General features: G+C 46.0%; 2 protein-coding genes across 2 annotated transcripts in view; one reads left to right on the top strand and one right to left on the bottom strand.

The window, feature by feature from the left end:
- The window catches only part of PCDH12 (protocadherin 12), a 15042-nt gene extending 10800 nt beyond the window's left edge, over positions 1-4242 (top strand). Inside the window, exon 4 of the mRNA XM_007939058.2 lies at positions 3818-4242. Within this exon, the coding sequence (XP_007937249.1) occupies positions 3818-4242 (425 nt within the window). The remainder of the gene's footprint in view (positions 1-3817) is intronic.
- A 7095-nt stretch (positions 4243-11337) lies between these two features.
- On the bottom strand, positions 11338-26257 carry DELE1 (DAP3 binding cell death enhancer 1). Its single transcript, XM_007939057.2, has 12 exons — positions 26227-26257; positions 24980-25094; positions 24771-24894; positions 23210-23360; positions 22109-22270; positions 21767-21855; positions 21570-21666; positions 17372-17514; positions 15997-16155; positions 15809-15901; positions 12124-12283; positions 11338-11576 (listed from the first exon to the last, which is right to left on the bottom strand). Exons 1-12 carry the CDS (start codon positions 26255-26257, stop codon positions 11338-11340), a joined length of 1563 nt encoding a protein of 520 aa, XP_007937248.1.
- Between the last annotated feature and the right edge of the window lie 503 nt (positions 26258-26760).

Raw genomic sequence — 26760 nt, 5'->3', positions numbered from 1 at the left:
GTCTTTTAAAAAAAAAAAAAAAAAAGAAGTAGTTAATGGTTATTGAGCACTTTCTATGTGTTAGTCCCTGTTCTAAACACCTCACGAAAATCTTACTAATAGATGCTATTCATTATTTCCCACTTACAAAGGAAAAAAACTTAGGGATGTTTTGTTTGTTTGTTTGTTTTATTGTTTTTTAACAATTTGTCTAAGGTTGTACAGCTAATGATTATTAACACGGGTGCATAGTCTAAATTTTAAAGGTGAGGTGCCACTAGTCATGTGTAACTATTTAAATTTAAATTTTAACAGAACGTGTATGGGTTGTTGAATGGAAAACCAAGTTGCTTTATAAACTTGACCCAAATCACAATTTTAAAAAAATAAAATTTAATTAATTAAAATTAAGTAAAGTGGAAAAGGCAATGCTGCAGCCACACTAACCACACCTCAAGTGCTCAGTAGCCATCATGTAGCTAGAGGCTACTGCCTATAGGACAGCATTGTCTAGAATCTGGAACTGTACTGTTCAATACAGTAGCCACTAGCCACATGCAGTTACTGACATTTGAAAAATGACTAGTCCCAACTGAGAAGTACTAGCTAGAAATATAAAATATACACTCCAGATTTTGAAGACTTATATTTGGGAGGGGGAGCTCTAGTGGTGTAGTGGTTAAGGCATTTGGCCAAAAGGTCAGTGGTTTGAACCCACCAGCTGTTCCATAGAAGAAGGTGGGACAGCCTGCTTCCATAAAGATTTACAGCCTTGGAAACTCAATGGGGGACACTGTAAATCAGAACCGACTTGATGGCAGTGAGAGAATAATAAAAAGAATGTAAAATATCTCATTAATAATTTTTAAAACATTGATCATATGATAAAAATGATATTTTGGATATAATAAAACCCAAACCAAACTCACTGCCACCAAGTCGACTCCGACTCATATCGACCCCCATTGGGTTTCCAAGGCTGTAAATCTTTATGGAAGCAGGCTTCCCCATCTTTCTTCTGTGGAACAGCTGGTGGTTTCAAACCACTGAACTTTTGGTTAGCAGCCAAATGCCTTAACCCCTGCACTATCAGAGCTCCTTTAGATATAATGGGTGAAGAAAAAATATTTTTCAAATTAATTTCACTTGTTCCTTCTTTTTTTAAAAAAAAAAAAAAAAAAAAAAGAATATTTACAATTATAGATATGGCTTGCAGTCTCTCTCTATTGGGCAGCTCTAGGCTAGAACCTGTGGCCTAGGTTCCCACACTGCCTCCCCACAGCACAATTGTTGTTGTTGTTGTTGTTATGTGCCATCGAGCACAGTAGGAACTATAAGAAGTGGGTGGAGGAAGTGAGGAGGGAAGCACGGAGCTGGGCTGTGATGGAGCTACTGGTATGGGTGATGGAGACTGGGTCCTTTGCTGCTTCAAATACAAGCTCCATTTAATGATGTGATCATGACAATATTTTATTGGTTGCATGAGCTCATTCAATTCTCACAAGATGAGAGGAAAGGGAACCTCAGAGAGGTTAAGCAATTTTTCCAGGGTCACACTGTCCCTAAGCCCCAAAGCTGGGAAATCAAATCCAGGTTTGCCCACGCCCACCTACAGCTGGAGCTGGTGGGTGATGCTGAGTGAATTCACTCACTCTCCAGTTGTGCTGTGTTCTCATACACCCCAGTGATTTTCTCATTCCAAGCTTTACTCTTTCTAAAGCTCTCTGACCCCTGTACACGGAAAGGTTTGATTCTGTAACACCAAAAGAATTTCCACCTTATTGCCTCAGAGTCTCAGGGAACTAAGGTTTACAATTCCCAAGTGTCGAGGGTTAATATTTATGTTCACTCGCTCATTCAGCAAACATTCATTAAGCCTTAGGCACCAGGCTAGGCTGAAGGATCCAAGGATCCAGTAGGAAAGGGACCCAACTCCACCTCACTGCCTGAATAGTCAGTCTAGCACTCAGCATTCAAGAGGGAGACATTTATCAGTATACAAAATAATTAGTTTTATTTTTAAATAACTTTTTCAAATTACAAAAGTCATATTTGGCCAATATAGACAATATTTGGGGAAAGAAAAACAAACCCACTGCCATTGAGCGAATTCTGACTCACAGTGACTCCATTGGGTTTCCAAGGCTGTAAATCTTCACAGAAGTAGATTGCCTCATCTTCCTCCAATGGAGCCGCTGGTGGGATTGAACCACCGAACTTCATGGTTAGCAGCCAAATGCCTTACCCACTACACCAAGATAATTATAAATAATCAAAAAGAATAAAATCATTCTGTCTAGGGGTAATTTCAGTTAAAATTTTGGCATATCTCCTTCCAGTCTTTTTTTCCATGCACAAATTTCAAAGTGACTCATCTTAAGCAAATAGTACATACATATTGAATATTATCTGTTTTTTAAAAGATAGCTTCTTTATGTTTAAATTTATTATTGGTGTAAAAATATATATGGTCAGTTGACAACACTTTTGTCAATTCAGCCTTTTTCCAGTGTAAAACTTAGTGATATCAATTACATTAATTATGTTATGCAACCATTACCCTTAATCACTGCCAAATATCCCATCACCATAAACAGAAACTCACTGCTTCCCAAATAATGGCTCCCCCTTCTCCTCTTTTCATCCACCCCTGGAAACCACTAATAAACTTTGGTCTCTGTGTACATTTGCCTATAATTGTTTAAACAGTTTCTTAACCACAAGGCTTCTACTTTCTTCTCTCTGACTTGGCTTCTACAGTCAAACCTAGGGCTAATTCTTTCTTTCTTTTTTTTAAATGACTCAACCTCATTCAGGGGTGTTCCCCACAACCATCCATAGGGGTAGTTCTTTGAGACAGGATTCTGTGTGGAAGAGATGAGAAAAGAAGTGTGAAGGTGGCACTGGACATCTAGAAGACAGTTTTTCGATATCCCAGCCACCCAGCAAAGCTGACTTACTGCTGCCTGAGTCCCTTTCCTGGGACAGCCCTCAGGGAGCCAGCCCATCCCCAGCATTTCCTGCCTGCAGCTAGTGAGGTGAAGGTGTTGGAGGAGTTGAGGGTGTGGGGCCAGGTGGTGACACAGCAGGCTTGGGAATTCCAGAGGCCACATATGGGCACCTGGAGGATCCAGGTGGAGGAAGAGCCAGCTCTTCAGAGTGGGCAGGATGGTGCAGTTATTTGGAATTTCGAAGACATCACATCATCCAGGTTTGGTTGCCTGGTACATGTGACTTAACTTCTTTGAGCTTCGGTTTCTTCATCCATAAAATAGGGATAATATTTGACCTCAAAGATTTGAGTGATGGTTAAATGAGATAATTATGCAAATTACTTGGCACATAAATACACAAAGCAATCACTATTACTAAGAATCTGAATAAAAGGGACCACCGAGCCAGATAGTCTGGCCTTGACTTAAGGAAATGGATTTTTTTTTCCCTCCCATCCTCAGTTAGTGGTGCCCTGAGGGGAGAAGTTTCCCTGAGGGGCTGAAAATAAATCCTGGCTGTACAGGAATGAGTTGGATACTACACCTGACACGCAACCACGGTCTGTGAAATAAACGCTTTAGAAACAGACCAATTTCTAATTCTAGCCCTTCCTCCTCCTGCCTCCTCCCCACTTGGCTCACCCAAGTGCTTCAGTCAGCCGCCTTCCTGCCCAGCAAGCTTCCCCATCAGGGCCTCTTCCCTCCCTTCCCCCTCGGTTCGCCCTTCTGTCCGTCCCCTGCCATTTCCCTTCCCTCCTTTGTCCTGAGTCCTCGCCCCGCCCCCAGCCCCGCCCACCGCTTGACCCTCGAGGCCGCCCTCACTAAGTCCCTTCCTCTCCATGCAGGCCTGGCCCTGAACCGGCTAAGCGCCCCCGACCCGGCCTGGATGGCGAGGCTGTCTTTGCCCCTTGCCACCAACTACCGCGATAACGTGTGCTCTCCGGACGCCACGGCTTTGGAGGAGCCTCGGACCTTCCAGACGTTTGGGAAGACGGCGGGGCCGGAGCTGAGCCCTACGGGTACACGGCTAGCCAGCACCTTCGTTTCGGAGATGAGCTCGCTGTTGGAGATGCTGCTGACGCAGCGATCCAGCGTGGTACCCATGGAGGCTGCCTCTGAGGTGCTGCGGCGGCTGTCGGTCTGTGGGAGGACCCTCAGTCTGGACCTGGCCACCAGCGGGGCCTCGGGCATGGAAGCCCAGGGGGGCCCAGGTGGAAAGAAGGGGGACAAGGACAGGACTGCAAGCAGCAGCACCAGCAGAGGCCTGTGAACACACTTTGGGTGTCTCTGGATCCAAGAACCAAGGGTCTTCGGAGATGTTAAAGGGGAGCCCAGGCTCTGAGGATCCTGGGACATGAGCTTATTTCTAAAATTTTGGAACTCACTGAGCAGAGGCAGCCCCAGAACTTTAGGATGACCCATGCACCCTCTGCAAAGGAGGCAGGGGACCCAAGACTAATAGTTGTCTGACCAAAGCAGGCTCTCTTTTTAGGGGCTGGCTCTGCCTGTGAATTTTTGGAGGATGGGGCAGTTTGGAGCTGAGATAAGTGTTTGCTGGCAAAACACACACAGTGCCAAGGGTCAGTCTTCCAGTGGAACAAATGCCAAGGAGTGTCACAATCAGGGACAGATAACCTTATTGGGGTGGGGAGCCGGATCCTGGGGCCCCAGGCAATGCTCTCTGACCTACTAATAAAGAAAAAACAATGGCTCACTCTTCTGTTTGCACCTGTCAAGAGGGAGGCCGCAAGAGTAATCAAGTGAGGGCTCTGTCATCCACTGGCAAAGGAGTCTTGCTGGCCCTTGGCAGGACTGGAGGAAGTTGGTGCACAGTGTTAGGTACACAAATGATGGACATCTGTACTCTTGAGCCCACTCCTCTAGTGCTACATTATCAATCTGCTGCTCAGCTGGAATATTGGGGCTAAGAAAAGTGCTACTATTTTTAGAACATTTGTATAAGTCATGCACCAGACTTTACAATATGATTTAATTTAATTTTCACAACAACCTTGGAAGGGAAGTAGTAGTATCTCCATTCACAGACCAAAAAAAAAATGAGGCTCAGAGAGGTTAAGTGTCTTGTCCAAGACACTCCTGGAGCAGGGAGTAGAGGCAGAGTGGATGTTTGGCCACACGCTTGTCCAACACCAAAACTCCTGCCCTACACTTTGACACTAGTCTGCCAGCCAAGGAAAAGAAAACAGAAAGCCTCCAAAAGTGGGTTTTTCACGGAGGTAGATTTGCCTGAGTTTCTCTCAGGAAACACTGTGAAATGAACATTTCCGATGCTACTCAGGTTTGTACGTCTCTATGAACTTGCATGCACAGAGCAAGAGGACCTTGGTTCTGGCCTGATGCAGGCCTGGGCCTCTCTGCAGGACCCTATTCTTCCCCAGGGAGCAGCCCTTCAGGTACAGAAGTCATCTTTCCTGACCCTGTTTGTGGGTAAATCTTCCTCTTACAGCAGGCTTGGGCTGTGAATTCAGGCCCCAGAGGACAGTGTATGAAATGGGTCTGTGAAATGGACACTGACAGCAGACCTTCCAGGGGAGGAGTGAATGAAGAAACAGCAAATACTTTCCCAAGGCTCAGCCTTATAATTTTCCTGGAAATTTCCGAGCAGTCAGCTAGATTCTCAATAGCACTGGACACTGATGGCAACATTATTTCTCTGTGTTCCTCCTTTTGTCCTCTCATAGAGCTCAGTACTTACGTTCACAGAAATGGGCCAATCATCTTTTCAACTAGGGATAATGAAAATCACACATACTTGGAATACAGTGTGGCATCATCTCATTTTACAGATGAGGAAAATGAGGCCTAATGGAATTAAGTGCTTAAGGAGTAGGGTGAGAATTAGGTCTCTGATCACCTGACTCCAGGCCAAGTGATATCTTTACAAGATCTCTGGTTTTCAAGCCAATTCACAAGTCAGTGAGGGAGGCTGGGGGAGACCAAACAGGCAGCATCTCTGGACTATCCAGGCAGGTGCTAGGCATAAAGACGATACCTGAAGAATGCTTGTTGAATGGATGAATGAATGGATGGTAAGTGAATGCTTCAACCAGAGACCCCTTTTATCTACATAGGAGCTCCAGGTAAGATTTCATTAGGAAAAAAAAGGTTATATAATGTAAAAGCAGAGTCTGAAACCACAGCACCTGAGGGCTGACTGATGCCATGGTTACTAGTGAATTTTCAGTGCTGAGCTGATGTTAGAGAGATGGAGGGAAGAGATGGAGAAGGAAGTACCTTGAGGACCCTGGAACCATGACTGGAAGCTGGATTATTGGGAACACTGGGTCAGTGCATCACTGTAGTTCAAAAGTCCAAAATCTGTAGTCCTTGTGCCCCCTTATATACTTTGTGTACGAGCATTTTTCTGGGTAGACTCCTCAGCGTCTCAAAGGAACATGTGACCTATAAAAGGTAGGCAGCACTGCTCTAAGACACTATCAAACCTCTGCAGACGTGGGCAATTTTAGTCATAAGGAATCTGAATGTTTGTCTACTACAGCTCTTCATTTTATAGCCAAGGACATGGAAAGACAGAAATGTTAGATGACTTGCCCAAGGCCACATGGCAGGTTTGTGGCACAACTAGGATTTGGATGTGGGAGTTAGTTAGCAGTTGCTCTTTCAAGTATATTTAGGGTTCTTCTTCTTCTTTTTTAAATTTTATTTTTGTTGTTGAGAATATATACAGCAGTTGTGTGCCATCAAGTCAGTTCCAACTCATAGCAACACTATAGGACAGAGTAGAATATGTCCCATAGGAGCTCTGGTAGCATAGTGGCTAAGACACTTGACTGCTAACCAGAAGGCTGGTGGTTCAAACCCACCAGCCACTCCTCAGAAGGAAGATGGGGCAATCTACTTCCGTAGTGATACTGCCTCGGAAACCCAAGGAGGGGTCACTATGAGTCACTCAACGGCACATAACAACAACAACAGAATATGTCCCATGGGGTTTCCTAGGCTGAAATCTTTATGGTAGTAGATCACCAGGTCTTCTCTCCCACAGAGTGGCTCGTGGATTTGAACCACTGACCTTTTGGTTAGCAGCTGAGTACTGCTGGCACCACCAGGGCTCCTTCTACAGAGCAGAACATACACCGATTCAACAATTTCTACATGTATAATTCAATGGCATTGATTACATTCTTCAAGTGGTGCAACCATTCTAATTAAACCTTCTTTCCAAATTACTCCTCCTCCATTAACATAAAGTCACTGGCCCCTGAGGTTCCTATCCAACTTTCGAGTTGCTATTATATCAAGGGTTCTTAACCTAGGGTCCTTGGTAAGACTTCAGGATCTATGAACCTTCTGAATTCCATGCAAATCTGGAAAGATGTGCATTTTTCTAGGGGAAAAAGTCAACACTTTAGATTAAGGGCCACTGCTGTGGCAATCCTCTGGGTCAGTCTGCTGCAGAAACCAAGGCCACTTGTATGTAGAACTGTTCCTGTTCTGAGACAACAGATTTTTGATGGGGTGTGTGTATGAGTGTTGGCTACACTTTGCTTGCTCTCTCCCTCACCAAGTAATCCCCCCAACACGTTGATACCAGGCCCTTTCCCATTAATAGGCTGAGAGTGTATATGGTGACAGAACTGAGAGTGCTGAACAAGATGGTTACAGAAACTTCATGACTTTAGCCCAGATGTCAAAGCTGAGACTTTGGATGGTCTCAGAACAGTTCCCACCAAGTTGGGCTCTGTCCCCTGGGAGATTGAGGGAGCAGGCGAGCCAACGAGCACTCAGTTAAATGTCGTCTTAATTTGGAAAGCACAGAGGGATATTTTTTATCAATAGTCAGCCATTCCCCAGCACCAGAAGTGCAATGCAGTGCTCAAAGCCTGGGGGCAGCTTAGTGATTGACAGGCAGCCTCCTTGTCTGTCACCTGATTTCAGCTTGGCAACTCACTGACCCTACTTCTCTGGCTGAAACAAGAGAGAGATGGCAACCACTACCCTTGGGACTCTGGAGAGAGCCAAATGCCAAAAGGATGGGTGGAGTGAGAAGGTTTAGCACAGTTCCAGCCTGACACATACTGTGCACCTAGCCAACAGGTCAGTATTTTCTAGCCATACTAAGTATCAGGCATAATGTAATGGGTGGAGGGATGGCATGATCAGAAACACTCATTCAGTAAGCATTTTGTGTTTATTGAACACTTATTATGTGCCAGAAGTAGCACTAGGAACAGCAGTGCACAGAGGGTTATACAAAATCCTTTATTCATTCAACAATTACTTTTAGCATATTGCTTTGTAGGCCTGGTGCTGGGCATTGGGTGGAGAAGTGGGAAGATGCATTGATTCATTCACTCACTCACTGAGTTTTTACTGAACACCTACTAAGTGCCCAGTACTATATTAGTACTGATGATATAGTGAACCAAACAGCCATGTTCCCACTCTGTTGTCAGAGCTTCCTGAAAACTGTCCCCAGATAAGGAAAGGGAGGCAGCAGAACCTCATGTAAGGTCATTGCTGAGGGCATCAGGCCCTGAACCTTGGGTCACCCAGCATCCTGACTAGGCTGGACCTGCTCACAGGAGTCGCCTCCCTGTCCTTTTCTCACATTTCCTCTCAGGGCACTGACGAGGAGTCATTAACAACAGAACTTTAATGGCAAAAGCACAGCAGTTCCTGGTCTGCTGATGAAACCCATCCCCTGGAGCTGTATCAAGACTGCAGTGACTGAACAGCCAAGGATTTTTGGTCCCTTGACATCTTTCATGACTCTCCCAACCTTCCCTCTCTACCCACAGAGGCCCTTCCTCTTTAAATTGGAGAGCTTAAAAATATCCCAGCCCTACCTCTGGCACCCTAAATTGAAATCAATGTTTAACTTGTAACAAGCAGGGCTGTACCTGGCTGTCTACACAGAATGCCCAGTGCCCACGGATTGTGTGAACCGGTCCCCAGGCATTCTTCAAGCGGTCAGGAGGAAGCTGTAATCGGAGAAGCCAAAATGACAACAGGAGGGGGTAAAAGCCTGCTGAGTGGGGTTCCACAGGGAGGGCAGGAGGTGACATTTTACATAGAGCCTACCCAAGGGTGCCCCAGGAAGCTTAACAGGTAATCTGTGGGGAAGCGGGTCTGCACAGCTCAGAGAGGGAAACATTGGGTTAACAAGGTTCTTTACCATAGGACTTCTTGGAACTGCGAATATGCTGATGTGCGCTGTGAATCTATAAAAAGGGGATGTCTAGTGCAGCATTTCCCAAACTTATTTGACCACAGAAACCTTATTTTATTTTTCTTTTTTTCGCAGACAGATTAGTGCATTGCACAGCTTTAAAACCCTAAGCTTTAACCGATGTGTATTGAGCCCCTGCATGGGCCACTGGGCTAAGTGCTGGGGGTAGTGAGACACAAAGACAGGGTCCCTGCTCCCAAGGAGGCAGGCACGGGAATTGCTGGAGCTAGAGGAAGCTTAAGGAGCCATCAGTGAGATAAAAGCTAGGACCATTAGAGGTGAGAGGTGGGGGCTGGGAGTAGAGAAGGAAATGTGGGAAACATTTTCCCCAAAAAATCCTCCCACTTTTGAGCTGGGTGGTCCGTCCTATTTGAACAGTCACCAGTGGGTTTGGCCTTCAGTCCTGCTCACCGCCCCTCCTCCCCAACTCAACTGCATCTATGCTATTGAACTCAGGCTATCATCCAGAAACCAGGAACAGCTATTCACAAATTCAGTAATTGGAGTCATTAGCGTTGACTCAGAAATCCATTTTTTTCTAAGTCTCTCTCTTGGAGAAGCTTTTAAGACCCTTTAAATTGGTTAATGGAGAGTTTAGAGATGAGGATGGAGCCTCGGCTTCCAGCTCCCCCTGCCCATCACCCTGGCTCTCCCCAACACACTCAAGGGCAAAAGTGATGAGATAATCCAATATCAGTTTTATTAAACACTCATATGTTTCTGGCACACCCTTCCCAAAGGAGGACCTCAGAATCTACATTCTCCTGCCCAAGGCGCCAAGTGCTCAACCTCCATTTACTCCCTCACATTGGTATAATAGTAACAATGTTTCACGTAAAATTACAGCATGAACCAGTGGGAAACAGCCCAGGGCCAGGAGTCAGGAAGCCCGGGTCCTCATTCTGGCCTGATGACTCAGAAAACTGTGTAACCTCGGGCCTTCTCTCTGCTTTCCCAGGCATCAGTGAGCAGCAGCCAAGGTCCTTTCTGCAGTGAAATGCTGTGATGGTCTTGTTTAAACTCCACATCAAGCCAGTAAGGTAGAAGGGCAGATGCCATTGGCCTTGGTCTACAACTAAGGAAACAATGCAGCAAGTGAGGTTACTGCTACAAGGGGACAGGCCGGGTACATAGCCAAGCCAGGACTACAGCCTGGGTCTTAACACACTTTCCTCTTCTTTGCTGTGCTAAGGCCAGTGCTCAAAGTTCTTTGGGGAGGTGGGTGGATAACTGGCCTCTTCTGTGGGACCAAGGCTGTGCCAACTCTCTGAGCACCCACAGGCTCCATCTTCAGGGCTGAAGTGTGAAGGTCTGAAAAACCCAAGCAGACACAGGCATTTAGGTAAGAAACTCCTTCCTTCCAAATCAATAGAGAAATGAAAACAATCATGAACCAACTGGTGAGAGACAAAGGCAGATGCTGGAGCCAGTCTCAGGGTGACCTGACCCAGTGTTTCCTAAGGTTTAGCCATCCATTCAGAAACCCGAGGGGTTGTTATGAGTCAAATTGACTTGACGGCAGTGAGTTTGTTTTTTTTTTGTTTTGTTTTGAGCTTTTCATGGAACAACTTTCATGATTTTTGCCACATCTCTGGATCTACAATCCCTTAAGGAAATGATTTTCTTTAAATTGGTTCACTTGTTTTTAAGCTAGCCTCATCCTAGACATAGTATCTATGAAACTACTGGTCATCCTTTTATATTATACATTAAATATATAGTTAAAAAAATTCAAATATATCATGTACCATCTAAAATCCTCTCTTGAATATATCAGAAGAATACAGTCTAAGTCTGAGGAAACTGGGGCATGTGGATGGAGAGGTAAATCATTTATTTGCTCAAAGACAAAGGTCTCTAGACTCTTCAGTAGAGCTGTTCATTGGTCACTGAGTGAATCCTTTTTGTGAACAGACCAGAAATGACTGAATGCATCCACTACTCATCTGTGAAGCTACCAACTGGTGGACAAAATTAAAGTTATTTATTAGCCATGCATTTGAAAATCCTTGGGACCCTAAGCTCCCAGTGGAATTACACACACACACACCCCCTGCCCCGGAAAGGGATCCTGACACCCTATTTTTGCTGTCATGTAACTTCTCAGCCCACCCTGGCCCTGAAAGATACCAATGACTGTTTAATCTCACCTTAGCCAAAACCTAGTCTTACAAGACTCCTTTCCAAGGAGTGAGAATGTGGTGGGATACCATTGCTGTTGGCACCAGGGTTGGGTCTGAGATGCCCACTTCTGTAGAGGAGCCTAAGGTTCCCTGTGCTCCAGGCGTGTGGGAGACAGGAGGCTCCTGCCAGCAGGGTGTTCAGGCTGCCGAGGGAGGGACTGGAGAAGGACTTCAATCCTGTAACTGCCAGGTCACTGGGCCTGAAGGCTACAAGAAGAAGTGCAAGCAACTCTTACTCATGCTGTATTCTTGGACTCTTACCTTGGAGCAAGAATTTCTTAAAGAACTTGGTTCCCCCTGGCATTGTAAGCCCAGCCCACGCCAGTGAGCCATGACTCAGCAGAGTTCTCAGAGCCCTAGAAGGGTAATTCAGGGCACGGAGGCAGTCTCAGGGCATCATCCTGCCTAAAAAAAAATCATCAGAGCAGCTACCACTTACCACTTACACCTACTGTGTGCCAGGCTGCGCTTCGCCCTTTACAGTCATCTCATTTAATCCTTACAGCAATCCAATGATTTGGGTATTACTATTACCCTTGATTTTAGAGGTGAAGAAACTGAGGCTCAAAGACGTGGAGTCCAAGTTCAGTGACACAGGAAGGGTTGAAACTTTGGTTTGTCTGAATCCAAAAGCCATGCTCTTAACCACCATTAGGGTAGGAAATGGAGACCAGGGATCACTGTTACTCCCTTCTCTGTCATAGGGTGCCAAGCTCAGGGGAGGGACTCTGTTGGGTTTAACTTGCATCTGTACCTGCTGCCTCCATGGAGAAGAGGGTCTGCAGCCTCTCCTGAGCAGGCTCATTCCCCAGAGCTGCCGACTGCTGGTAACATTTCACGGCCTCTCCTAGATCTCTCTGCACACCAAGGCCCTTCTCATAGCAGATTCCTAAGTGGTACCTGCTCTGTGAGTCCTAAGGAGAAAACGGACAGACACAGAGACACGTACATATGCAGGACAGAGGAACTGAAATGCTAAGGCAGGAGGAAGGTGAGCAGTCAGGCGTGCTGGTGCTTCATCCAGGCAGGATCAAGATCCAGCCCCGTATGACTGGACCTCAATTATGAAAATTCAGAGGCCCAGAGCTCACTCAGCATAAAGGAGACAGAGATCCCTCCAGCTGGGAGAATCCAGCCAGAGCAGTATGGAAGCATCTCTCACAGATGCCAATGCTGAAAACATGCACAAGTGAAGGCTGCAAGAAGTACTCAGCCCAGCTAGGGGAAGCCGGGGAGTCAGGTTCTTTTATTATCCCGAAACAATAAGGAGGCAAAGCTGGAGGGTAGGCTTCCCAAAGGGCCTAGATATCTTCCTGAATCTCGGCCTAAACCAACCAAACAAACCCACTGCCATCAAGTTGATTCCAATTCATAGCAAGCCGCATTGGGTTTCCAAGGCTGTAAATCTTTACGGAAGTAGATTGCCTCATCTGCCTGGTGGGTTCAAACCACTGACTTTCTGATTAGCAGTCAAATGCCTTACCCACTACTCACCAGAGCTCCTTGAATCTAAAAAAAGAAAACCAAACTCACTGCCATCAAGTCGATTCCAACTCACAGTGACCCTCTCTGGGTTTCCGAGGTGGTAAATCTGTACGGAAGTAGATATTCCAGTCTTCCTTCCATGGAGTGGCTGGTGGGTTTGAACTGCCAACCTTCTGGTTAGCAGTCAAATGCCTTAGGCACTACACCAACATAGCTCCTGAATCTCTCCCTAACAACAATGCAATGCAATGCACTGCTGTCAAGTCAGCTCCTCCTTGGGTTTCTGAGGCAGTATCACTATGGAAGTAGGTTGCCCAACCTTCCTTCTGAGGAGTGGCTGGTGAGTTTGAACTGCCAGACTTCTGGTTAGCAGTCAAATGCCTTAGGCAATACACCACCTGAGCAACCAAATCTCTCCCTAGAGGGCCAAAAAGAATAAATTATAGGGAAAGTGTTTCTGCTCCTTTAAAAGGCTAATCCCTTCACCCATGCCTCTGGACCTTCTTGCTTTTCTCACGGAGAACCAGGAGGAGCAATGTCAGATAGCTGTTAAGTGCTCATCTATACAGCCAGACTGCTTGGGTTCTAATCTTGGTTGCACCATTTACAAGCTGTGTAACCTCAGGCTTGTTAACTCTACATCTCTGTGCCTCAGTTTCCTCATATATTAGCACCTACCTTACTAGATTGTTGGGAGGATTAAATGTGTTAATATACAAAAATGTTTAGATTAGTACATGGTACATAGCAAATATTGCATTATTTTTATCTTTTATTTGCCTACATCATTAATCTTTCCCTTTCTACTGGAATATTTTCATCATACTCAATCTCTCAACTTAAAAAAAAGAACAACAAAAATCTCTGTTGACTCCCAACCATGGTTCCATTTCTCTGCTACCGTCCAGTCAAATTTCTGGAAAGAGTTTGTCTATACGTTCAGCCCCCACTTCTGCAGAAGTCAGTCCAAAGTCTATGTAAGAGCTACAGTGAGCTCAGGGCTACAGACCAGGTCAAAAAGCAGAATTGGACAAACATAAGGCAAACACTCACTCATGCAAAACTGCTCAGTGCACACCCAGGAAGACAATTTCCTGTGGGGTGGGCAAGTGTGAGCTCTATGCTCCAACACAATACTCTATAAAGGGTGACACACATCCTACTGTGTACTTTTCCTCCTACCATGCTGAACATGTACCCACTTAGCCTGAGGCAGGTATGTGGGGCTTTCAGAGGAAAGGAAGGTACAGTGGCAGGTACCAGTTGGTGACAGCAGTCTTATTTTGACAGCTACTATAGATACTTTAAAGGAGCCCTGGTGGCACAGTGCCTAGGGCATATAACTACTAACCAGAAGGTCAGTGGTTCAAACCCACCAGCTAGTCTGTGGAAGGAAGATAGGGCAATCTACTTCTTTAAGATATACAGCCTTGGAAACCCAATGGGGGTCACTATGAGTTGGAATTAACTCGATGGCAGTGAGTTTGGTTTTTGGGTTTGGTTTATAGATACTTTGGGCAACACAGAGTGCCCGAGAGCTCAATGAAGCTATCAGTGTGTCGGCCAGAAACAAAAAAAAAAGCAGCAGCAGCCTCCTATGCAGGCAAATTATAGTATAAACACATTGCTTACTTTAACCTGTTACTCCTAGTCCTTCAAGGTATAACTCAAAACATATGTAGGATCAAACACATTTTGGGAAATACAGCAAACCATAGATAGATCCCCTTCTTGGTGATCACAGTGACATAAAGCTCTGAGATTTCCTCAGGCACAGAAACCTTTCTAACCCTGTTTAACCCAGTATTTCCCAAGTGCAACTGACCTTTATTTTTTTCTGATATTACTTATAAACACCCATGGAACCAAGGCTCTGTTGAACTTTAGGTCATGGTGTCTGAATGCCATTCCCCAGTCCACAGAGGGCATTTCCTCTCCCGAACCACTCAGTGTCTTCACCTTATGTATCTCTGATTTCCCTGAACTACCGCCTCTTGGAATGATGCACCTTTCATGTGTTACAGTTTGCAAAGTGCTTTCACATCTATTATCTCAGTTAGACTCTGATGCTCACAACAATACTGTGAAGTAGTAGACAAGTAAGATAACTGTCCTAATTATAGAGATTAGGAAACAGGTTTGAATTAGGAAATGATCGGCTCAGTAATACGCTGGTAAATGTTTAACAACTGGCTCCTCAGGGGAAAAAGCCCTACTCTGTAGCATTTGCCAATTTCTGTGGTGCAAATACTCCCACTGTGGCTGATTTTAAGCTACCAACAGCTTTCACACTGGACTTGCCCAAGAGTCACACAATGAGTCTGCAAGACCTAAGGCTTGTTCTGGATAAAGTGGGAGAACAATGTGGAACAAAAATCAAAATTATTAAAGAAAAAAAAAAAAATGGGGGACCAGGTTTGCTGGTCTGATAGAGCCTGGTGGAACCCCTGAGATTATGGCCCCTAGCTGCCCTTCAGGTCTGGAATTGAACCCACTCCTGTGGCTTCTAGCCAAACAAAAGACAGGCATATGAGCTGAACATTTATATTAAGTAGATACACTCCTTGAAGAGATCAATCATGGGAAAATAGAAGGGCTGTGTATGCACAGGGAGACAGCTCCGGGGCCAGGGGTGGATGAGAAGGAAGGACGCAGGGAGGAGGTGGCTATGGGGAGGAAGTGAGGGAGAGCTGTTGCATTGTGGGAAATTGCAGTCATTGTCATGAGACAAAGTGTATGTGAACTGCTGTATGGAAAGTGAATTTGCTCTGTAAACTTTCACCCAAATCACAATAAAAATTAATAAAACAAAACAAACCTAAGGCTTGAAGCCAGCCCAATGCTCCGTGGATCTAAAGGGTCTCCTAAGCTAAGGAGAATTCAATACCAGTTCCAAAGCCCCTTAACTTGTCAGACTCAATCCCCAACATGCCTAGAGACCAGAGACCGCATACCCCATTGTTGGCTGCAAGCCAAAGGTATTTCACAGCTCTCTGTTCATCCAGGTACGGCTCCTTGGTGAAAAGCACACCGAGGAAAGCTTGGGCCTGTAGTCAAGAAGGAAGGAAAAAGGGCATCTTAGTCACTGCCAGACCCCACATGCCTCAGCTGCCCAGGCTAGACCCCACTAAAAGGCACTCACCTCTCTCAAGCCTGAGTCTGCAGCCTGCTTCAGCATGGACATGGCCCTCTGCTGCTCAGCAACCACCAAGGAGACAGGGTCTTGCAGTAGGCACCTGGCATAGCGGTACTGAGCAAGGCTGTGGCCCTGGCTGGCAGCCAGCTGGTAATAACAGATTGCCTGGGGCAAAAGGAAAAACACCCAGTCATTGGTACCTCTATAAGCAGCCTTTTCCTTTGAGTGAAATTTTAACAAATTATTTTAATTAAATAATACATAATTATTAACAATAAGTCAGATAATGCAGTTGAGCTAAAATTTAAAAATACAGATAAGGCAAAAATAGAAATATGAAATCTCAAGAAATTCTGCCTCCCAACATCATTCTCTGTTAACATTTTGCTGTACAGAAAAATGTACAGAAAAAATACTTAAGTTTGTGTATGTATCCATATATATATACACTCAGCACACATATAAAAAATTAGATCAAACCACATTTGCTATTTTGTATCCTATTTTTCACTTAACAATGTATGATAAATGTCTCTCCCTGCCAATAAATACAGACCTAACACATCATTTTTAAGGGCCAAACCAAAAAAACCCAAACTCACTGCCATAGAGTCAATTTCAACTCATAGTGACTCTCATTGGGTTGCCAATGTGGTAACTCTTTACCGAAGTAGATTACCCTGTCTTCCTTCCATGGAACAGCTAGTAGGTTTGAACCGCCAACCTACTGGTTAGCAGGCAAATGCCTTAGGCACTACACCACCAGAACTCCCTTTTTAAGAACCAAACCAAAAATCAAACTCAGTGCCATCACATCAATTCCAACTCACAGCAACTCCTATTGACTTTACAAGGTGGTAAATCTTTATGGAAGAAGGTTACTCCATCTTCCTTCAGTGGAGTGGCTGGTGGGTTTGAACTGCCAACCTTTTGGTTAGCAGTCAAATGCCTTAGATATTGTACCACCAGAGCTCCTTTTTAAGGACCAGGCAGATGTAATTAACTAATTCTCTTTTGAAGGAATTTTAAGTTGCTTTCCTTTTTTTTTTCTTTGCCATCATATACAATTCTAAGAAATACATTCTTATATATAACATTTTGTATACTTACCCTAATTTTTTTAGTATCAAGTCATCAAGATGCTGTTCCAGGCGCTGAGGATATAGCTGCAAACAAGAAACAAAGTCCCTGCCCTCCCTAAGTTTCAAGTCTCAATTCTTAGAAGTTAAGAGCCTCTTTCTTACTTTTCCCTGGCAGCTGGGCTAGAACTAAGTGGGAGGAAGGAGTCAGACTTTCTCCAAGCCCACTGGTCATGTCTAGAGATCACTATGGGCAGCCTGACACAGGAGACGGGCCGTCGGGCAGGGAGGAGGGTTAGTACCTTGCTGAGGTCTCGGGGGGTGCCTCTACCATGCTCATGACACAAGCCCATGTTGTACTGTGCTTTGCTGTAGCCACGGTCTGCAGCTTTTTGGAAGTAAGAAAAGGCTGCCGAGCAGTCCCCATTCCTCATGTTCTCAGTCCCTATAAGAAAGCACAGGGGACGAACACTTCCAGCTTCTTCTGCAAACTTCCCCATGTGCTCAGTCAAATACCCACTGGCTCTGCAACTGACCCCAGGATCTTCCCTTTCCTTTTTGTGTTAAGCATTTTGCATGTATTTCTATCCTCTGAATATTTACTGGTGAGCCATAGACATCACTGGGTTTTGCCCTCCTGGAACCCATTCTTCCTTCTCTTGGTAACAGCATCCCAAGTTCCATTTGGGAATGACCCCTCCCTAGTGCTGTCAATCAATGTGCCTGCACTTTTCCCAACCAATGAGACTCTCTCCCCCAGGATTCTGAATCTGGCTGGGGCAAGGACAGAAAATAGGCTGGGGCAAGTACAGAAAATAATTTCTGCAGTTTATTCTGACAGTAGCGCTCTGAAGACACTATTTTCTAGCTGGAGCCCCCTGGACCCCTGAAGCTCCCCTAAATCCTGCCCATTTTGAGGTTTGGCAGGTCAACAGAGCCCTTTTCTGCTTAAGTTAGTCAGTGGGTTGAGTTTGCTTGCAACCAATGAACCCTAACTGATACAGGTAATACAGTTAATCTTGTTTTATGAGGAGAAAACTGAGAATAGAAGCAGGTAATACAAGAGGGCTGAGATCTGAACATAAGTTATGTCCAACTCCAAAGTCCATATTCTTTTCATTGCCCAAACTAAAAGGAAAACAGGGAAGAGGCAGGCACAGCCCATTTTCAACCCTAAGCTTTTGCTCAGGCACTTTCTCCTGCCTGGGATATCTTTGTCTGCTTCTACCATCAGGCCCTCACATCCTACCTCTCCCCAAGAGCTTTCAGGCCACACTCAGGCTTTAAATACTTTTTTTGGTACTTATTTAATATACCAAGCCTTTTTCTATGAACTAAACTGTTTCAAAGTACAAGCCCAGTCTCCTCAATTAGACTGTAAAATCCTGGAGGCAGAAGCAGAAAAGAATGTAGAAAAAAATAACTTTGCATAGGGTGAAAGCTCTATACAAATGCAAAATGATTATGGCTTATGCTCCCTTTGTATTCTGCCACAGTGCTTAGTACTTGCTGAATAAATGAATATATGAATGAAGGAGTGGGCAAGAAAATTCTCAGAAGGGACTGTCTGCCCATCACTATCAGGAAAAGTTAATGAGGTAGAAGCCAGGTTCAATTCAGCCAGCAGTAAATTAAAGTCACCTCCCTGCTGATGGAAATCTCACTGTACAGGGTTGACAGACCCCTCTGTCCCTGGGGAGAAGGCTCGAGAGGCAAAGGATCCCACCCTGTTCCCATTCCCCACACTGGCTCCATCAATATACCCTGATCCATCCACTTTCTCGGTTTCCTCTGCCAATAACCTTAGACCAAACCACTATTGTTTTGCTTAGTCATCAGCAACAGCTCCTACCCCAATCTCCTCAGAGTCCCTTCTTGTATCCCTACAATCCACATCTATCCATATAGCAAGCAGCCAGAGAAATCTTAGAAAAAATAAATCAGATCATATTACTATCCCTCTCCTTGCTCCAGCTTAAAGCCCTCTAATGGTTTCCTGTTTCACTGTGGTGTAGTGAATACTTAATATGGCTCTTCTAGCCATGGTCTTTGTTGACTCCCACCAGATGACGGGGTGGGACTATACAAATCCAAGGTGCTTGTGGTACACCAGAGGAACTGGACAGCTTGCTAATAATGTAAATAAGGAACCCTTGTGGGGGTGGGACCATGGGAATAAGGGGTACAGAACCCCAAGGTGGGGATTAGTCAGTTTTGCCATTTCACAAGGCTAAAAATGAGCCATCCCCAAGGCGGAAAGGGGGAGGATTTCATTACCATCAAGAAAAGCCAGGAAAGGAGCCTGCCCTTTGGAGCCGAGATCCCTGCGCGGAGACAGGGTGGCAGCAGAAGCTGCAACCAAGACACTGGCATGAGACTGAATGGTGGGCTTCCCAGCCCATGGTATGAAACAGCTAAGTGCTTTCGGGCAAGAGGCTTGCTGGCAGAGTGGGATGCCTTTTTGGATGCTTACTGGCAATGCTAAAAGTGTTCTGTAACACTGGCCCAAGCAGGGCAGAAGCTGAGACCAGAGGGAAGCATGCTGTGGCAAAGCTGAGAAGAATCTGTCTTGATTGAAGAACTGTATCCTGAGCTGTTTTCTGATCCTGAATTGTAACCTGTTACTTCTCTAATGGGAGCTCTGGTAGCATAGTGCCTAAGGCATTTGACTGCTAACCAGAAGCCTGGAGGTTCAAACCCACCAGCCACTCCTCGGAAAGAAGGTTGGACAATCTACTTCCGTAGTGATACTGCCTCGGAAACCCAAGGAGGGGTCGCTATGAGTCGGGTCTGACTTGATGGCACATAACAACAACTTCTCTAATAAACCCCAAAATCGTAAGTACTGTCTTTGAGCTTTGTGTGGCCACAACAACCAATTATTAAACCCAGCTGAGAAGTAGACAGTGGCATGAGAGGGATGGCTGGTGTATGAATTGCCAAAAAGGTTAGAGGGTGGTGGCATGTCTGACCTCAGCCTCACAGGAATCAGACTTGGGCTGCTGCTGTTGTTCTAATCCTCCTTCCCCCTTGTGAAGTTAGAGGAGGTCGCACTCACTTAGACCATCTACACCTTTACCTTGGCCCAAAGGTCTCACCTGATCTGGCCCCTGCCTACTTCTCTGGCCTCATCTCCTAATCTCTTCCTGAACTCTAAGCTCCAACCCACTCACCTTTCTTTTATACCTTTAACAAGCAAAATGCAAATCTTGCCTCAGCACCTTCATCCTTGCTGTTCACCATGCTCAGATAGTTCTTTTGCCAGATGGTCACCAAGACTGGCTCCTTTTTGTCAATCTGGTCTTAGATTAGGGATCTTCTCTTCAGTGAGGACATTCAAATCAAAAGTTGCTCCTCACCTGACAAGTTACTAACACATTACTCTGTTTTATTTTCTCTGTAACATTCATCATCATCTGAAATTCTTTTTTGTTTGCCAATTTATTGTTTTCTCTCCTTCAACTCAAATGTCAGCTCTTTGAAAGCAAGGACTTTGTCTAGTGAATCACTGTATCCCCAGCATCTAAAGTATGGCCTAGTAAAAGAAAAATGCTCAATCTATTTTGAATGAATCTCAACTTCTTACCCACCTGCCCACTAAAACCCACTACTGGGAGTCTGGGTGTCCACATCAGCAGGCCTGAAACAAGCCAAGTTGCTGGAGATGGCAGGACAAATAGGGGGAGGGACATCTAGTATTTCCAGATATGGAATGTTATTGTTGCTAGGTGTCCTTGAGTTGATGACCCCATGTCATCAACTCACATAGTAACCCCATGTGACAGAGTAAAATTGCCCCACAGGGTTTCCTAGACTGTAATCTTTACAGAAGCAGATTGCAGGTCTTTTTCCTGAGGACAGACTGAGTGGGTTTGAACCACAAACTTTTCAGTTAGCAGCTGAGCACTCAACCAATGTGCCACCAGGGCTCCTTCCAGATGTGGGTAAGAGGTCCTATTTGTGTACTTGAAGGCCTGCTTCAAATCTCAAGAGCCTATTCTTTCCTTAGTGTGGCAAAGAATGCTAGGTGTCCTTCAAGATTTATTTTCCCCTGCTTATATATTAACAGAATTTCCAGGCAAGCACATGGTCATTAGCTAAAGACTGCATTTCCCAGGATTCTTTGCAACTAGATGTGGCCATATGCCTACATTCTAGACAATTACTTAATGCAACTTCTAAGTCATGACCTTAAAGGGAAGAAAGGGTCCTTTAGCTTTCCCACCTTTCCCTCCCAGCTGGCTGGAATATGGATAGGAGGGCAGGAGCTAGAATAGCCAAATTGGACCTTGAGACGGGCCAGTGTTAAGAATGGCCAAATAAGTATGAACGAGAATGCACGTGACACCACTGAGCCACCATTCCAGATGCGGTCTACCACCTGAGAGAAAATACAAATTCTCGTGTTTAAACCACTCTCCACTTGGATTCTATTTGACCCACCCCATACTCTTCCCATTTTTCCATACATCTGCTTTCGGGTAGGGTCTACTCTGTTACCCAGGAAGTTGAAAGCGATGGAAACACTGAGCTGGAAGAGCTGCTCAACAGAAGTCACTGCCTCCTCAAGGGAAAGAGTTTTTGATTTATCTTGTTCCTGAGAAAAAACATGGAGATTCATTATGGGATGGTTCACAGGAATTGCCACCTGCCCAAAGGAATGTTATGGGCATCCAAGTAGCCAAATCGGACAATACCTGCTTTTCTCCAGTTGTCTGAGTCTGGGCTGGCTTTGCCTTGGACTCAAAGCTACTGCTGGCATGCAGGAAGCCAGTATCACTGGGACCTTCAAGAAGAATACCTGACATACAGCCAAGGCAAAAGAGAAAGGTGTTATGTCTCCTTTTCTCCTATGTCCCCAGCCCACCCAGGCCCTCCCTCTAACCCCATTGCTAGGAAACCAAATAACTGAATGGCCTCAGAAAGCATGAGGCCTCCCAGGAATGACAATTCCTTCACCTGGGAATATGCAGCTACAAATGCCCATGGGCCCATTCTCCCCACTCCCCTTCTTGCTGATTCTAGGAGGTAGGACTTACCTTCCTCAGAGGAATCTTGAACACAGGAGGCCCTCAAGATTCTGTGTGAAAAGATTTTCCTGGGCTGAGCTGAGGGCCCTTCTTGGCCCAGCCTGGGTTTGTTGAGGCCAGTGTGCCTGTGGGTCGGGCCCTGAGGGCTGGGAAGAACATGCCTCCGCAGTGCTACAAAGAGCCAGCAAGAGTGGACAGGAGAAAAGGGCAGGTCAGTCGGCTCTGACTTGACTGAGATCTCCCTGAGGTTTTTTAGAAACCCATGACATCTCTTTGACACTATTCCTCCTACTCCTACTCTGCTTCCTTTGCTGGCTTCCCTCCACAGGGATCTGGAGGGGCTTAGTTTTAGACTAACCTCCCATCCTAAGCATAAACTCACCCTCTAGTTCCTCTGCTTGGATTCTAGTGGCATAGAGGGAATAAGATATTTACCTCATTCATTATTGTAGCCTCAGCACCTAGTACTTTGTTTGATGGTAAAACTGACAATGATCATTATCATCATAATAATGAGAACTAATACTAATGCTTACTATGTGCCAGGCACGATTAGAAGTCCTTGACGTGTATTAACTCATTTAGTCCTCCCAAGAACTCTATGAGGGAAGTCCTATTATTTGCCCATTCTATAGATGAGGACACTGAGGCACAGGGAAATGACATGACTTTCCCCGGGACACAAGAATAGTATGTAGCAGCTTTGAGGCTTGAGCCCTGGCAATATGACTTCAGAGCCTTAACCACTAGCCTATGTCACCATGGCACATAATAGGAACTCAATAAATATTCATTTATTAATGAATGACTGAGCAGAGAATGACCTAAATGGCTAAGGGGCTGCCAGGAAGCCACATTCAGGATCTAGATCATTCTAGACCCCTGTGGGGTTTCCTCCATGGGTGTTGGTGGGAGGACATGGAAGGACACTGAAGAGCAGGTGTGGCCCACCGTGGGTGGACAGAAATTCCCCACTTCTCCTTCCTCTGACTTCAGATAGGAAAGGCAAGGAGCTGCTAATGGCTCTTTTCCTGAGGTGTGTCCAGAGATGCTTCCTGGCCCAGGGAAACTCCCCGCCCAGCCCTCCTACCCCCATGACTGAGAACTCACAGGAGCAGCACGGGTGCCACAAGGGAGATGAGAGGAAATGATCCAGGGAACTGTGCCAAGAGCAGAGCTCCGCTCGTGGAGGCACTCCTGGCAAGGAAGCCTGGAAGTGGATCTGCCTCGCCAGCTGCAGGGCCAGCACAGCCAGAGTGCCCTGGGAAAGAAAGCACGTCAGGGGCACAGCCCTCAACCCCCTGAGCATCGTTCTTTGGCTCTCAGCTCAAATATCACTTCCTCAGGAAGCTTTTCCCGACTCCTGGCTGGGGCAACTCCCCTACTACATACTCTGATAGCACTTGAGCTTATCCTTAGGAGCCCTGAGCATGCTGGCACTTAAGTAATCATCTATACAATTATTCATCTAGGGTCTGTCTCTCCTGTTAGTCTCTAAGTGCCATATGGCAGGATCTGTGTCTATTTTGCTCACCAGTGTATCCTGGTGCTAGCAGAGTGTTAAGATATTTCTTCTTGTTGTTGGATCCCAATGAGTCATTTTTTGATTCATAGTGACCCCACGTGACAGAGCAGAACTTTCCCATAGGCTATAATTTTATGGGAACAGATCACCAGGAATTTCTCCCACAGAGCTGCTGGATGCGTTCAAACCACCAACCTTTTGGTTAGCACTGAGTGTTTAACCATTGTGCCACCAGGGCTCCTGTTAAGATAAAGTAGAGGCTTAATAAATACATGGTGAATAACTTATAAATAAATAAGAGAAAATGACTGACTAAACAAAGCCTAAGCAGGCAAGACAGTGTAGTAAGTTGGGGCTTAGCCACAAATGCAGCAATAAGAAGTCAGACTTCCTCACCAGGCTCAATCTTTTTTGCTAGCCTGGCACAGCCCCTCCCTTCCTCTCTCCTGACCAAGCTAGCCTGTTACACACACATTTACTAGAGCAGGATTGCTAACATGGAAGGTGTCTCTTGTCTGACAGGTCTGCAGAAGATGAGCCAGCTCTTATCCTAATGACTGCCTCTTCTTGTGTGAGCCAAATACTTATTTGCTGCGATAGGCACTGGGTATAATGGCAAACAAGACAAGATACAATCTCTGCCTTCATGGAGTTTATGAAGAGAAAGACAAAATCCAAGCATACAAAAAATAAAATAATAACTAATTATGCTAAATGCCAAATAGACAAATTAAGTTTGCCTAGAGCATAAGAGGAAGGTCTTCTTACCAGATATGGAGTCGGGGAAAACCTTTCCAAGGGGGCAATGCGTGAGCTGAGGCCAAAAGGTAGAGAAGGCCCCAACCTTGTAAAGAGCAGGGACAAGGGTCCATGGCCCTGGGAACAGGAAGTTCACAGTTCCTTTCATATGGGTGGTAGTGACAGAGCTGAAGGGAGGCATCAGGATGCCTGGGATCCAGGCCCAGTTCCCGAAAGGACTCAGTGTGGGACCACTCTTGGGCTCAGATCTTCTTCAGCAAAATGGGAAAGCATTCCTCACTCAAGGGCATGTTATGTGAACTGCTTAGCTCTTGTTTCTCGGCTATGTTTAAGCAGGATCATTCTTGTCTACACTGAAAGTCAAGGACAGGGCTGAAGAAGTCTTACCCATGATAAGGCATCCCACAGGGTGTTCGGGGAGACACGGGTAGATATCCACTGGAAGGCATCCTTCCACCCATGGGTCCTTGGGCCCTTGCTTGTGCCTGGGCCTGGGCCATGAGGGCCGGAGCTAGAGAGATGCAATAGAGGCTGTCAAACTTGGCCTGAAGCAGGGGCAGAGGGATGCAACGGGAGATGGAACATCAGTGTCTCACCTATCAAGGCGGGGCACAGGGACCAGCAGGTTGGAGGAGGTAGTCTGAGGCCCATCTGGGCTTGTAGACCTGGGGTTCAACTTCCGGAGGCCAGGTCCTGGCAGCCGTTGAAGAGCTACATAGAGAAAAAGATCAGTAACCTCAACAGGGACAGGATTGAGGCACAGCAACACAAAAAATCTTCACCTTCCTACGCAGCCCCACCGCAAGAACCCAGGAATCATTGGCTTTGCCCCTGCAGTAGTTCTTGAACAAGGATATGTGTGGGAATCACCTGGAGCTTCTGTGCTAAGTACAAATTCTAGGGTGCCATTCCTTAACCAATACACCAGGATCTCTCAGGCAGCATCTATATTTTGGAAAACTCTACTCAGGGGATTCTGATCCTCTGATATTCCTGACAACCAGAGTTGTAAGATGACCAGACATTCATACTCATACTCCCATCCAATGTTTGCTGCACTTGTTCTCTAAACACTGCTTCTCTTCTTAATGGCTCCCCCTCCTCTATTCGTAGCTAAGCCTACTCTTTCATTGGCTTCTCCTATGATCTCCTGACACTAAAACCAAAACCAAACCAAACTCACTGCCATCCAGGCTATTCTGACTCATAGCAACCCCATTGGGTTTCCCAGGCTGTAAATCTTTATGGGGGAGCTCTGGTAGCATAGTGGCTAAGACACTTGCCTGCTAACCAGACGGCTGGCGGTTCAAACCCACCAGCCACTCCTCGGAAGGAAGGTTGGGCAATCCTACTTCTGTAGTGATACTGCCTCGGAAACCCAAGGAGGGGTCGCTATGAGTCGGGTTTGACTCGACGGCACATAACAACAACAACAACAAATCTTTATGGAAGTATATCACCCCATCTTCTGTACACTGAGAGACTGGTGGATTTGAACCACTGGCATTCTGGTTAGCAGCCAAATGCCTTAACCACTAAGCCACCAGAGGTCCCTTCCTCCTAGCACTAGCTCCACCCATCTCCTTGAAACTAAGCTCCACCCTTTTCCTATTAGCTCCACCCCCATGTCCTGGAATCGAAAACCGCCCCTCTCCACTAGTCCCACCCACATTTCAAATTCCAATGGCCTCTGATTTCTTGGCTGTAGCACCGCCCCTTATAAAGGACCTGCCTTTCAGTCCTAACTCCACCCACTGTTGGTTTGGCTCTATCCTCAGGCCAGCCTCTGCCGGGAGTTCAGAGTTTTCGCAGCTTCAAGTCGCCCGGCTGGGACGCTTCTTACCCCGGCCCAGGAGTCCCGGGAGGCGCCACATGTCTTCCGCAGCACCATAGAGAGCGCGCAGCCGTAAGAACGAAGCGAAGCCACGGGATGGCGGCTAGAGCGGCCGCTGTGGCGTCTCTGAGTGGCCGAGTCCCTAAGGAAGTTCTCAGCCAGCCAATTAGAAAGGAGTACGAACGGAAGAACGGTGCTTAGTGAAAGGAAGTGGCGAGTATAGGAGTGTTGGGAGATAGCAGGGAGGTGAACTGCGGCAAGGACGTAGGGTATGAGCCCAGTTTTCCACGAAAGAAGTGTCATTTGCTGTCTCCACAAGAATGAGGAGAGCTCATGGGTTGGGGAGGGGGCGCAGGTGGCTAACTTGAGCCATGTCAGAAAACGGCTAGAACGACCTCGGTGGAGCAAGAGGATCTTGGAGACACTGGAACTGGAGAAGAGAAAAAGTCTTCCTCCAGCACCGAAAGTTGACGGAGGTGGAGTAGTCAGGCCCAGTGTACGGAGGAGATGAGCCTAAGAGTTAGACGAAGGATGCTGGCAGTC

Source organism: Orycteropus afer, unplaced genomic scaffold (genome assembly GCF_000298275.1).
Source record: "Orycteropus afer afer isolate SDZICR_OR568_19922 unplaced genomic scaffold, OryAfe1.0 scaffold00056, whole genome shotgun sequence".
In the NCBI taxonomy this organism is placed as follows: domain Eukaryota; kingdom Metazoa; phylum Chordata; class Mammalia; order Tubulidentata; family Orycteropodidae; genus Orycteropus; species Orycteropus afer.
The sequence above is the reverse complement of the archived record's forward strand: the minus strand, read 5'-3'. Positions and strand labels throughout refer to the sequence as shown.

Bases quoted from the DNA above. Each gene is read 5' to 3' on its own strand.
- DELE1 (XM_007939057.2), bottom strand. From the start codon at position 26,257: ATGTGGCGCCTCCCGGGACTCCTGGGCCGGG. The intron at 25,095-26,226 runs GTAAGAAGCGTC...TTCTCTATGTAG, and splicing joins CCCGGGACTCCTGGGCCGGG to CTCTTCAACGGCTGCCAGGA. The intron at 17,515-21,569 runs GTAACAGAGTAG...GCTTTCTTATAG, and splicing joins CATCGCTTTCAACTTCCTGG to GGACTGAGAACATGAGGAAT.